This window comes from Micromesistius poutassou (genome assembly GCF_964030765.1).
Source record: "Micromesistius poutassou genome assembly, chromosome: 23".
Taxonomy (NCBI): domain Eukaryota; kingdom Metazoa; phylum Chordata; class Actinopteri; order Gadiformes; family Gadidae; genus Micromesistius; species Micromesistius poutassou.
In genome coordinates, this window is record NC_140293.1 from 2599149 (window position 1) to 2612085 (window position 12937).

At 47.9% G+C, this 12937-nt stretch overlaps 3 protein-coding genes across 3 annotated transcripts in view; 1 reads left to right on the forward strand and 2 right to left on the reverse strand.

Moving 5' to 3' along the window:
* Positions 1 to 12937, forward strand: part of LOC311368685 (uncharacterized protein) — a gene marked incomplete at its 3' end in the record, with an annotated part of 89737 nt that overhangs the window by 63729 nt on the left and 13071 nt on the right. The gene's annotated exons all lie outside the window — the stretch shown is intronic.
* LOC311368625 (uncharacterized protein) lies at positions 918 to 4735 on the reverse strand (the record flags this gene model as incomplete). Its single annotated transcript, XM_084487432.1, has 16 exons — positions 918 to 1081; positions 1161 to 1273; positions 1350 to 1450; positions 1564 to 1733; positions 1846 to 1963; positions 2054 to 2259; positions 2354 to 2474; positions 2558 to 2757; positions 2863 to 3016; positions 3126 to 3334; positions 3420 to 3516; positions 3602 to 3772; positions 3866 to 3937; positions 4028 to 4168; positions 4338 to 4465; positions 4615 to 4735. The coding sequence occupies 16 exons, from the start codon at positions 4733 to 4735 to the stop codon at positions 918 to 920; spliced, it is 2286 nt and encodes a 761-aa protein (XP_084343558.1).
* arhgef15b (Rho guanine nucleotide exchange factor 15b) lies at positions 8402 to 12564 on the reverse strand (the record flags this gene model as incomplete). Its single annotated transcript, XM_084487433.1, has 6 exons — positions 8402 to 8574; positions 9216 to 9320; positions 9621 to 9706; positions 10301 to 10468; positions 11947 to 12101; positions 12466 to 12564. Coding segments are annotated over 6 exons (786 nt in total), but the record flags the coding sequence as incomplete, so codon positions are not given.

Genomic DNA, 12937 nt, shown 5'->3' on the forward strand with positions numbered 1-12937 from the left:
GAAATAAACCAAAAAACACAGTACCAGAGATGCAAATGACTCTTTTCTGCAATTTGGGTGACTTATGGGATTCGTCGGTCTATAACAAGTATGTCTTATCTTTGTATTTGATCTGGGATTAAAAAAAAAAGTGCCATCCTATTTTAACCTGGATTAATAAAGAACATTTTATTTTATGTAGGATATGGGAGGATCTGTTCAGAGAAACTTTTACAACCATGTGAGTGATCAGCCATTACAATCTGTTTCAAAGGCTGGTCGGATAGTCTTTATTTACTCAGGTTCCCAACTGACAAAATGACCCAGAATGAGTGGTGGCCATAAGAGCTGTTTGAATCTAATGCTAGGAAAGGTGCTTCTATGCTTATTCTTTAGCAGGTTACTGGATACTGTGTAGGTGCATTGTTTGTATGCAGACCTCTAAAGTCCCCTGATTATTCCTTGTGTTCATGGCAGGAGCCTCACTGGCATTGTGCTGGTTGATCAAGTTACTTCTTTCTAGGCCAGAAAGAAGAGTGACCGGGTTTAGCCAACTAAAACACCAGTTGCATTCATCAAGAAGACCCTTGAACTGGTACGTTGTGTGTGAGCCTACAGATGGCTCTGCTGGAGGTCCTGACAATTGTGAAGGGGAGGTGAGTGAAGAATGGTGTAATATATATAACTAGGTTTATTATCCTAGAGGATAATCAGATATTGGGTTTAAACAGAACAGTCCAAACACAACAGCAATACAAAAAAGTTCTAGCTGATTGATAGGAGTGTAAGTGAGTGCAATGATGGCAGTTTGAAGACATTACAAACAAGATTTAGTAGAAAAAGATTTTATTGAACAAACGGTATCCTTTAACATCTGTGAAACTAAAATGAGCATTCGGTTATCGTAAAACTAGAGCCTAGGCTTTAGTGTTGCCTTCTCAGGGGTGAAGCCTAGCAGTGACCATGTCCTTCAGGAAATGGACTACTCTGCTGTATCTTGTTTTTCTTGTGGGCTGATCATCCTCCATTTCTTCTGCACTGCTCACATTAAGTGGAGCTGCTGCAGCGGGATCGTCGCCAGCAAACTGCATTTTCTGTTGGACTAGAACAAACAACGCAGGGTAAACTCCCAGGAGCCAACTAGGAGCACATTAAGCAACGCTTTACAAGTCATCACGTACCACGGTGCGTGTCATGTCGAATGCTGCCAACACCAGCATAGTCCGATACAAACTTTTGGAGCTGGAACAGGCGAAAGAGGCCAGACAAGTGATAGGCACACTGCACAGTGATCCTGTGGAAAGGGAGGGCACAGTTTTAATCCCTGCAAGGGTAACGTTTGGCAGAGGAGAGCCAGAAAAGAGCCGCACCTTTCAGGAGCTTCCATGGCCAGACGTTGGGGTCCTTTGGCAGCAAGGACCTTTGGCGCGAAGACTACCTCGTTTTCGTACACTATAAAATCATTCGTAAGCTAGAAACAACGCAGCGCTTTGCATTACTTAAAGCCGGTCAAGAAGAGTCCCAGGCTCATGCTCTGGTGACAAAAGGAATTATGAACGAAGTCATTGAAAACTTGTGCATTACCTTAACCCTCGTGCCGCAAGTTTGGATCCCAAACGTGAACAGGGCCATGGATTCATCACTTGCGTCGGCACCACAGGTTCTGTTCAGGAGTGAGAGCCTGTAGGGGTCCCCAGCACTACGGACGGCTGACAGGTTTGCCACTACGGTCACCTGTCCTTCTGGGGAACATACTGGAAACAAGGCAAACACTTTATTTTTTAAGGACTAATGCCATAATTTGTCGTCATTTTTATGATGAGCCTCTTCTTATTTACATGAGCAATATATGATTATATTGCTTACCGATCATTTCAGTTGTAGCGAACTGACAAGTTTTGACGGTGGTGCCTTCCACTTGCAAGGTCTTCAAGTCGCGTACGAGAATCTCGAAGGTGGCTGCGAAAGTCTTCATGCCAATGTTCTGTGTGGGAGAACATATGCTAGTACCGAGTTTAACTGTGCCCGAAAGCTCAACATCTTTAGTACAAAATGATGTAAACGTGAACAATACCTTATAGACGTAGCCAGTGGAAAACAGCGGCACATTCAGCATCTGACCCTCGCTGGTGTTAGTCAGGCTGTACCCTTGCTTCAGAGCAAATGCCTCCGTCAGTGGGTAAGGGCCGGCGTAGACTGCCCACAGGTAGGCAAAGGGCCCCAAGTGCAGCTTGAACCCGATGCCCTGCTCATAGCAGTGAGCCTCAAAGATCGGAGGAACTTTGACAAATAAAGAAAGAGTCCATAGTGCAAGGTTAATGGGAGATGCTGAACGGGGTCAAGTGATAAAGAGCGGAACCGTGTGTCAACTTACAGACATCTTCAAACACCGCCACAACGGTGGCATGGATATAGAAGGACTCCACCATCGCAGGCATAATGGAGAGTGTAAAGTTCATGTCCAAAGTGTACTGCAGTATTCCCTCCTCAGAGAGCTATGTTGGGGATAAATATACACACACAATTGTGAGTTAGTGCAAGTAAAGCATTTGAATCAAACATTAATAAAGGATCCTACCTCCATGGGGATAATAGGGTGGTCAAAACGCATCCCCAGAGTGTAACCATGGGTATGATTAGGATGAACAACTTTTGAGATGTTGGCATTCATGACATCACCAATATACTCCCTGCCAGTCAACATCAAAGCAGTCAACTGCACATCTTCTGCAAATACCCCAATGTAGACCGAGAAAGTATACTCTGACAACACCGTCTCTGCAATTACAAAAAAAAAAAAAAAAAAAAAAAAAAAAAAAAAGCTCAGTCAGCATACGAGTGGGTCGAGATACCAATAAAGACTTTAGAACGAAAACTACTCACGGTTTATGCAGACGTTGGGCCACGACAGAAGTGGTGAAACAAGCGGCCTGTACTGACGCAGTCTGGTGTCCATCCGGTTCACGTCAATGAACTGATTCTCAAAGTACAAATTGAAGAGGTAGTACTCGCTGTACACGTTGTGCTGCACAAAACTCTGAAAAGTAAAAGGCAAGGCAATGACGTCACCTGGACGAAGCACTGAGGAACCCGGGGCGCCGACTAGCCCGAGGAAAGAACAGTCCTGCCCCCCCCCCCCCCCCCACCTTCTTGTAGCCCCCGGCGGCGTCATAGGGGATGGTGACATGGACCATAGACCCAAACACCTCCATGTCGTAGCCCCTCTCCACGGCAGCGGCTGGCTCCAGGAGGTGGCCGTTGGCGCCGATGCGGAGGTGTTGGCTCTGCCGGTCAGTGTCACCGGTCTCCATCGGGTTCAGCCACACCAGACAGCTGTCGTTGTAGAACCCGTCATCTGAGGGGAACCAAAACACCCTTCCTGAGTTATGTCACGACAACAGGAAGCGGAGTGTGCCACAGACGCGCCAATGTCGACTCACTCATCGGGCAAGCGGCAAGCAAGTCCACCACAAGGACGGTCCAACCTTTCCTGGTGAACAGTGTTGCGTGCACGGTGTCCACGGTCACGCCGTCGACCTGTAGAAGAAGGTAGTTTGGCGTTGAAAGAGGTAAACCTCAAGCAGCCAGTGGTTGGGTTGTAGATTTAAAAAGAGTAACTTACAAGGACTGTGGTCGAGTCAGGCTGTCCATACGGCATACGGAAGACATATCTCCCGTCAGTCATGCTGATGGTGTAACCCATTTCCCGTGCAGTGGACAGCGTGATTGGGCTAAACTGCTGATCCCCCTTCTGAAACAGAACTTGCCAGTCGTTATGAGCCAAACCGTATGCCTGGGGGGGGACGAAGGAAAACACATAAAGTGCTTTAAGCGGCACGCAAGCATTTCCAAGATGATGATTCATTAGTGAGCCAAGTCAACTTACAACATCTAGGGTAGAAGTCCACCGACCACCTTTAGTTCTGGTTGGAAAGCGCATGTCCTTCCTCATGGTTAGCTGTAGAGGGAAGTCAGGAAACACCATTTATAAAGCAACAAGGACACAAAGGGACCTCCAAATGCATCAACCCAGTTTGTGTCGGCTTACTTCCATGTAGTTGACCTCACAGTTGAGCTCTCTGGAGGACCAGGGCAGCGTGGGTGTACACGTCTTATTCACATCGTAGCTCTCCTCCACGCCGTCTTGCGTTACAATCATGTTGAAACTAAATGTGAAGGTTTCATCGTCCTGCGATAAACATTGTACACGTCACAGAGCACATTTGTCAAACGATGCACAAGGTTTCTAAAATTCCCAAAGTGACCCAACTTAATGAAGTCAGTTGACGCAAAAAAAACAACCATCTGCGTTAATATACAAGACAAAGACCAGCCTTCCTTCCACCTGATGCCCACACCTCATTGAAAGCGTGACAGGAGAAGTACGATGCTCTGAGCTCAGCCAGGCCTAGGTGAGGCCGCAGACTGATGCTGTAGCCACATGCTGCTGCGTACCGCTCAGTGATCGGATGGACGCCTGTATCATCTGCAACGTACGGGAGTGAAAGGTCATCCTTAAGAGACACACTAATGTCAGTCCCAAGTTGTGTTAACAAGGGACAAAGAAAATGTCCTGCTCAATGTAGTCTTTTGCTTAGTGAGATATCATTGTAAGGGGTGCGTGTTGTGACGTACCAACAGCCTCAAAGCGAACGTCTTCCCCTGTGAAGGTGGTGTCAAACCCTAGCCTGAAGTACCGCTCCAGACAGTCCAAACCAAAGGTTCCTTTGTAGGGGTAAAAATCAAAGGCATCCATCTAAAAATATGTACCGTGGATTGCAAGCACAACACAATACTGGCCATACCCAAGTCCAATTATTATGGGGCAGCAGAGCACAAAGTGAGACATTATAAAATATTAAGCAAGAAGTACATTAAGCAAGAAGTACAATGGCCATTTTATGACTATCGACAAATGGCGGAGGCTGACTAAACACAGCTAAATAAAAACTACATTTCAGAACTAACAAAAACAGAACATTACAACTTTGAACAGGCACCTCCCCTGACCCCTTTGATTGTTGTACAAAAATCGCCAGACCCGAGCTGAAGCTATTCCGTCATCAACCGTATAACAGGCGTGATCATAATGGTCTGCATTAAGCGTGATTTCTGATAACCGCTGTTGCTGCTTGATTATTAACAACTTATTTAATTTACATATGCAGCTTACCTCTGGGAAAGTCGGTGCACTTCCCTCTTGCCCACACACAGACCACCAACCTGTTAAACAAAGATCGCATTACCAAAAACAAACAAAAAAACCCCGCTGAAATCAATCCAACGGTAAAAAGCTTTAAGGTAACTTACCCAAGGAGAAAATCAGCCGCTGGAGACATCGCAACAGGTCGTATCTACTGCTACTCTGATAGCAAAACTACACTCGTGCAAAGGCCACGTTATCCCCAATGCAAGCCGAGCTGCAGGCTACCACTTCAACACAAATCAAACTCGTCCGGTCGTTTTTATACAGGTCTGGGGCCAGCAAGTGACTTTTTAATTGCAGGTGCGATCCCAAAACCAATTAGCTTCATAACTGCTGTCAGCCCCCCACTGTCAGGGGGGGGGGGGGGGGGGGACATGTCCCCCCCCAATTTATGAAAAACACGAATTGTCGTCGTCCCCCCCCAATAAAAATACCCTAAATTATTCAAAATTGAACAAATGTATTTTCAGACTTCACATTCTTCACATTTTAGATTCACATCTAAAAATAAATGATTGAAATGGTGGAACAAATAATGTTTGACAAATATATTTCTGTATTTCTATATTTCAGAATCTCACGCCAGCGAAAACCCAAAAGTTGGCAGCCCTGCATTCCGTCTCTGGTCTCCTCCACTACAGTGCAAATTAATGGGTCGTATCTTACACAGACGCTGATGACATCAGCAGGCTTTAAAAAAAAATGACCCCCTCAATCTTTCTCTCAGCTCTTGAAAGTGGCTGCAGCCTAGGGCTGTACACACAACTTGGTTAGGGCTTCATATTTTGATATTCATCCATTATCAATTAATCATGCATAAAGTAGTCCCATAGAGTGTGAGAAAGGGAAGATGGTGAGAAGAATTGGGGATCTGGGAGGGTTGAAGGGAGGCGAAAGATAAGAACATGAGTAGACATTACATGCCCGAGACCCTTAAAATCATGATTTACTAATATAACAATTAAGTAAGCAGTGATACGCGCTGTTGGCTGTTTAGGACAAATAAACAAGAAAGGTAAGCACCATAAATAATTCCCTGTGCAGTACTTTTTGAATGATATGGCGAGCCTCTACAAAGTTGTGATTTATGGTGGCATGGTATGAGTTGCATACGGGCAAAAAAAAATAAATCACTTTGTGTCCCCCCCACCCCAATCCTGACATCGGATCTGCACCCCTGGGTTAGAGACATCAATTGATGTAGCAAGCCGTTCTTCTACTTGGTTTTTCGTTATTATACATTCAATATTTGCACGCAGACAGATCGTTCCAGATCATAGTATAGCGCTACGGTGTGTGGATTTCATATACAACATCGCTCATTATAAGTTAACATTAATTGTTAAGTTACACAACGACGCTACTAAAAATGTATCAATGTTAGGCGTGGGTCGTTCCATGGGGATAAAAGCTGCTCTTGGATTTTGAGGTATCTCGTTAATTCAATTCATAAAAACGTATCTTAGAATTCTGAGATAATTAACTCGTTAATTCAGAAAAAAAGGGCAGAATTTATTTTCTCAAGTGAATGCATTACGCTTTCGTGGCACTGTTTGATCAGTGAAATACCCCTATACTGTCCTCATTCTCGTGTTACAGATTTTTGCCAGATGTTAAAGTGAACATATTCATCTCGGGAGTATTCATTGACAAGTGTTCAGTATTTCAGTTTCTGACATTTTACATAAATATTTGTTACAGAATTCCTCCGGTCTATTCAGTCTAAGAAGAAACCCATTTCAGTGAAAAAGACAGCTGTTTTTTTTATTAAGAGCACTACTACAATTTTGAAGGAGAGAACCCTCTCACAATTGTATTTACAGTAAATGTACAGCGTAGCATGAGATTCCCGGTCTTCACGTTAACAACAAGCACCAGGGGGCGCCACTACCCAACAAAGAGTAGACTACAATCAGCAGGTAGAGTGAAACTCGAGAGTTCAACAAAAACGTAAAATAAGCCTTACTAAAAACACATATTTACAACTATTTTAAAAGATTTTGTGCTTTCAAAATTGATATTGGCTGTGTATTGCATGATAGGATTGACTTAAAGAAATATTTAAACTTGGTTCACATGCAGCATCATTCAACACCCCCACCCCCACATACCAGAAATAGCAGGTAAATATTAACTTAAAAAAAAAAAAAAAATGGAACAGAATGTTAAATAATCTTTGAACCGCTGTGCAGACATTGCCATCCATCACGTGGACAGGGCGGACACACGCCATTGTTCCCTGGTATGGCAGGAATGACCAGGGTATGTGCATTGCATGTTGACTGTGGCATGCAGCGTTTCCCCCGGTCAAACACGCGACGAAAGGGCCACCATCTCGGTAGCGGTGGCTCATATCTCCATGTATGCAGACAACGTGACCTGTCCGGTAACGAACGGCAAAGGATTCCGGGGTTCACAATGTTTTCCAGGGCAATGTGCTCCGCAATACATTCATCACCAGCATGGACACTAACCGAGGCAGGCCCTCCTCTCAACGAGCGTGTGAATCAGTTAGTGTAAAGAAAAAAAAAACACTTCCACAGAAGTGGTACGGCGAACAATGGAATGACGTCGTCGGCCACATGCGTCGTATGTCCCGAAGACCCCCAAGGAACCAGAGCTCCTGTTGCACACAATAATCTCACCAGCACCCCCCCTGAACCCCTTCTCAAATCTCATCTCCTGACTCCAGGAAAAAAAAAATACAAATCCCCTTAAGCGGCTGTTTGGCAGACAAACACGATTTCTCGTCGTAGACGGGGCGTGGCACGAGCCGCGCCCCGTCGCTTTAGTCGGACGCAACATTCTTCGTAGAACATTCCGTGCTTCGTGTTTCGTGTAAACATTCGTCTCTCCGGGACCGCCCCCCGGTCCCTGTCTCTAGGGGGCTCGTCCGGGTCTTGCCGTGGGCCCCCCAGTCCCCCTCCTCGTCCCCTCCTCTAGGGGGCGGTCCGGGTCCCCGTCCCCCTCCCCGTCCCCTCCTCTAGGGGGCGGTCCGCGTCTTGCCCTGGGCCCCCCCGTCCCGTCCCCCTCCCCGTCCCCTCCTCTAGGGGGCGGTCCGGGTCCCCGTCCCCCTCCCCGTCCCCTCCTCTAGGGGGCGGTCTGGGTCTTGCCCTGGGCCCCCCCGTCCCGTCCCCCTCCCCGTCCCCTCCTCTAGGGGGCGGTCCGGGTCTTGCCCTGGGCCCCCCCGTCCCGTCCCCCTCCCCGTCCCCTCCACTAGGGGGCGGTCCGGGTCTTGCCCTGGGCCGCCACCTGGCTGGCGGCCTGCATGACGCGGTAGCGCTCGCGGAGGTTGCGCCGCCTCACATGCTCGTTGGTGATCTCCACCACGCTGCTGACGGGGAACCAGCCCTTCTGACCGTCGGACAGACGGCTGCCCTCGTACCAGCCTGGGGGAGGGGAGGGGAGGGGAGGGGAGGGGAGGGAGGAGAGAAAGGGTTCGGGGTTGTCATTTTGGAACCGTCGCGTTTGGATTTGACTAACATTTGGATAAACACTCAACAGGCTGCTTGAGGGATGACTGCGGACACGCCTTCAGGAGGACCAGCGTGTAAAGTTGGGATTTTAAACTACAATACACAGAAAAGATTAATATTATCCCTGCACTTCGCGGTTCTGACAGTGTGTCATACACTGTAAAGAAACATTAAACCCCGTTATGGAAAATATTCTCTCTTCCGATATGAACGCAGGGTTTAACATGACGCCACTCCATTCCCCCTTTTAGCCTGACGGCACCAAAAGTGGATGACTTCTCTCTCACTTTGCCGTTTGATGTAAATCAGTGTTTTCGACTTTTTGAGATGTCCAGCACACACACACACACAGAGGGGCCAAAACAACCTCCTCGTAACGAGGCACCAAGCCGGGTTAGCACTGAGCACTGCTCGGCCATTCAGCGGCTGCTATCCTATCGGCCACCTGCTGGGAATTTTGGGGGTCTTTGTCACTAAGGAGCGACAGTAGGAGGGGGGGGCTGGACGGCGGCATCGGGGCTCGAACCCAGAACCTTTGCCGCGTGCGGCCGTACCTTCGTTGGTCTTGCGCAGGACGTTGATGATCTCGGTGGGCTCCAGGGAGAGCTCGTCTGTCTGCTGGGCCGCGTACTGCTCCACACACTGCACCTGGGGGCAGTCTGCTCTCACACACACGCACACACACACACGCACACGCACACACGCACGCACGCACGCAGATGCAGACACACACATGGACACACACACACACACACACACACACACACACGCAGATGCAGACACACACATGGACACACACACAGACACACACACACACACACACATGCAGACACACAAACGGACACACACACACACAGATAATGAAACGCATGAAATAGATACATATTCATTGTCCTTATGGCGTATGGATACTACAATTATGGGATGCATAAATTTTGTTTCCTGCTCCTCCTGCTCACCCCAATCCTCGTAGATGACTTCCTCCACGTCCCGCTCCGGGTTGCTGGGGTTGGGGAAGGCCACGACCCACCGGTGCAAGTCTGACCTGGGGACAGGGGACAGGGGACAGGGGACAGGGCTTCAGACAGGTGCTAGTGAGGCTGGGTGGAGCTCCATGCTAGTGAGGCTGGGTGGAGCTCCATGCTAGTGAGGCTGGGTGGAGCTCCATGCTAGTGAGGCTAGGTGGAGCTCCATGCTAGTGAGGCTGGGTGGAGCTCCATGCTAGTGAGGCTAGGTGGAGCTCCATGCTAGTGAGGCTGGGTGGAGCTCCATGCTAGTGAGGCTAGGTGGAGCTCCATGCTAGTGAGGCTGGGTGGAGCTCCATGCTAGTGAGGCTGGGTGGAGCTCCATGCTAGTGAGGCTAGTAGGCTAAATGCAGCACCGAGCCATTCAGTAGACGTGACACAAGTAGACATGAAAGCAGTGAATTCATGAATCGTTCCACCCAGTAGACAAGGCCAGACATGCGTGTACACAAATAAAACCAAACGAAAGAAGCAGGAGCCGGAAAATCCAGCTCCACCGGTTAATGGTTATTTGGGGCCGGGTTGGTTCATATCAGGGCTCGTCCTACATGTCACGGCAAACGACAACGACGCAACATCGTGTGCCAAGTGTGGGGCGGGGCGGTGCGACTCACTGCGAGGGGGCTTTGAGCAGCCTCTCCATCAGCCGGCCCTGGTGGTTCTCCAGCAGGGTGAGGGTGAAGCAGTGCTCGTAGGGGCCCGGCCCGTTGGCGCCCTCCTCCACCGGCTCCACCTGCACCAGGGAGCGGTGGGCGTAGTCCAGCACCACGAAGCGCTCCGGTCTGTCGGGGGCGGGGTGGGGGGGGGGGGGGGGGGGAGCACATTGACATTTACGTTTAGCAGACGCTTTAATCCAAAGCGACTTGCAATAAGTACATTTTTCAGAAGAAAGAGAAACAACTATGTATCTCTGTGGGTACAGTGAGGACGTTCATAGAACCAGGTGCAAGTACTAACAATCGCTGGGTTAACCCGTTCCCCCTGTACAAGAAGGACAGCTGGGATAAGACGCTACACAATGCTAAGTACTATTGTTAAGTGCCAGGACGTACAACATACAATAAGTGTGTAAGAGGGGGTGGGGGTAAGGGATCTAGGTGAACTCTGAACAAGTCTTGAGTCTTTTACAGAAGCTGGTGAAGACTACAATGAATGAGTTCCTTGCAAAATAGATTTTAACCCTCAGCGTGTTCTACCTTGATAAATAAAAAGGTTCAATAAGAAATAATATGAAAGTATATTTTTTGTAGTCTTTTTCTATTTTTCTTTCTACAACATGGATTTCAACAAGCTACTTGGCTAGCGGTAGAAATGACAACAAGCTAAGTCCAAAAGTTGTTGTTTGTTTCAGTTTGGCCCTGTGTTATTATTGCTGTCATGAGTTCGAAGGAAGAGGGGAATCACATGGCACGAGGTGGAGCCAATCAGAAAGGGTGCCTGTTCCACCCCCGGGGTGGGTGGGGGCTGCCCAGCTGGCCCAGGAACGTTATTTCAAATTAAGAGCGCACTCAGCAGCTCTGTAAACACAACCTCACTTAGCCACTCATCACCGTGGAGAGAGCATGAACTGAGGAGGGAGAAGGAAATGCTCCCAATATAAACATGGTAAATATATTTGCCTGTGATTCGCCTGTGATTTGCCTGTGATTTGCCTGTGATTTTCCTGCCAACACTCAGGTCGGGGCCAGGAAAGGCTTACTGTACCGGGCCTTTGTCTTCGGTGGGAGGGAGACACACGCGTGGCAGGGGTGCCCTTACAATTGGACAGAGTTTGAGTGTGTAAAGAGAGACACAGACACACACCCTCCCTCTCTGCTCCGTGACGTGACACTCAATTCCCTGAACTAAACGGAGAAGAGATGCCCTGATTGGTCAGAAAGTAGCAGGGAGGATTGGTCTAAAATCTAAATTTCTCATCGAGGCACGGGCAGTCCGCCAAACTATTGGGGATATTCTCACAGAGCATTCCACTCATTATGAGCTGACAGATGGCTATGGCGTTAATAACAATTGACTGCACTTCGATCTTACCTACAGCACCTTATGCTTATCTCTATCATTTAATATATAACATATGTAGCGTGACATAACCCTTTGTCTCCTGATAATGCATATCTCTATATTGTAATATATAACCTATATGACCCTTTTCTCTCGTGATAATGCCTACCTCTATAATGACATATATAACCTGTAGACCTGTATAACATGTAGCCTGACATAACCCTTTGTCCGGTGATAATGCTGATCCCCGACTGACCCTTTCTTGGCGGCGAGGATGAGGAGGTCGTTGAAGAGGAAGAGGTGGACCGGGCTGAACTTGCCCCGCATGTTGAAGATGGTGGCCCCCTTCGACATCTCGCCCAGCTCCCCCTTCTTCTCCAGACACCGGTTCTGGGAGATGATGGGCAGCGCCTGCACCAGGAGGGAGAACCGTACGGATAAACACGTAAAGAGCTCAGAGAAAGGGGAGTGGAACTGCAAACTCTGACGATTATCAAAGTACGAGTGCCTCGGGCTGGATGAAAGGAGCTATAGAAATGTGTTATTATCATAATCATGAAGTGATGCGGAGAGGGTAGGGTTGGTTTGAGTAGCAGGGGATCGTGGGAAATGTTGAAAGTGAGGCGCTGATGTGAAGGGGAGCAACACAAATACTATCTAAATGATTCACCGCACCAACAGTGGGAATAGTTGATCATTTGTTCAAGGAAAAAATACTCACATTTTAAATGTGAACTGTGTGTGTGTGTGTGTGTGCGTGCATGCGTGTGCTCACCTTGAGTTTGTCAAACTCCAGCATTTTAGAGAGAAGAATGAGCTCCTCCACCTGCTTCATCTTCCCAACTTCTGTGTTGCACTCCTCGATGATCTGTGTGTGTGTGTGTGTGTGTGTGTGTGTGTGTGTGTGTGTTTTTGAGTGAGTGTGTTTTTTGGTGAGGTTCAAAGAAGGATAGTGTGTGTGTGTATGTGTATGAGAGAGAGAGAGAGAGAGAGAGAGAGAGAGAGAGAGAGAGAGAGAGAGAGAGAGAGAGAGAGAGAGAGAGAGAGAGAGAGAGAGAGAGAGAGAGAGAGAAGAGCATAAAACATCAAACCTGTGAGCACTAAAACCTATAAAAAGCCTCTCATACATATTTCACACAAGAGAGAGAGGGAGATAACGTGTCTGTCTCCACACACTAGTATCAGGTTTACTTCTTTGTTCATTCTCGTCGACTCCACCCTGCTTGTATAACACTCAGAGTCTCTCT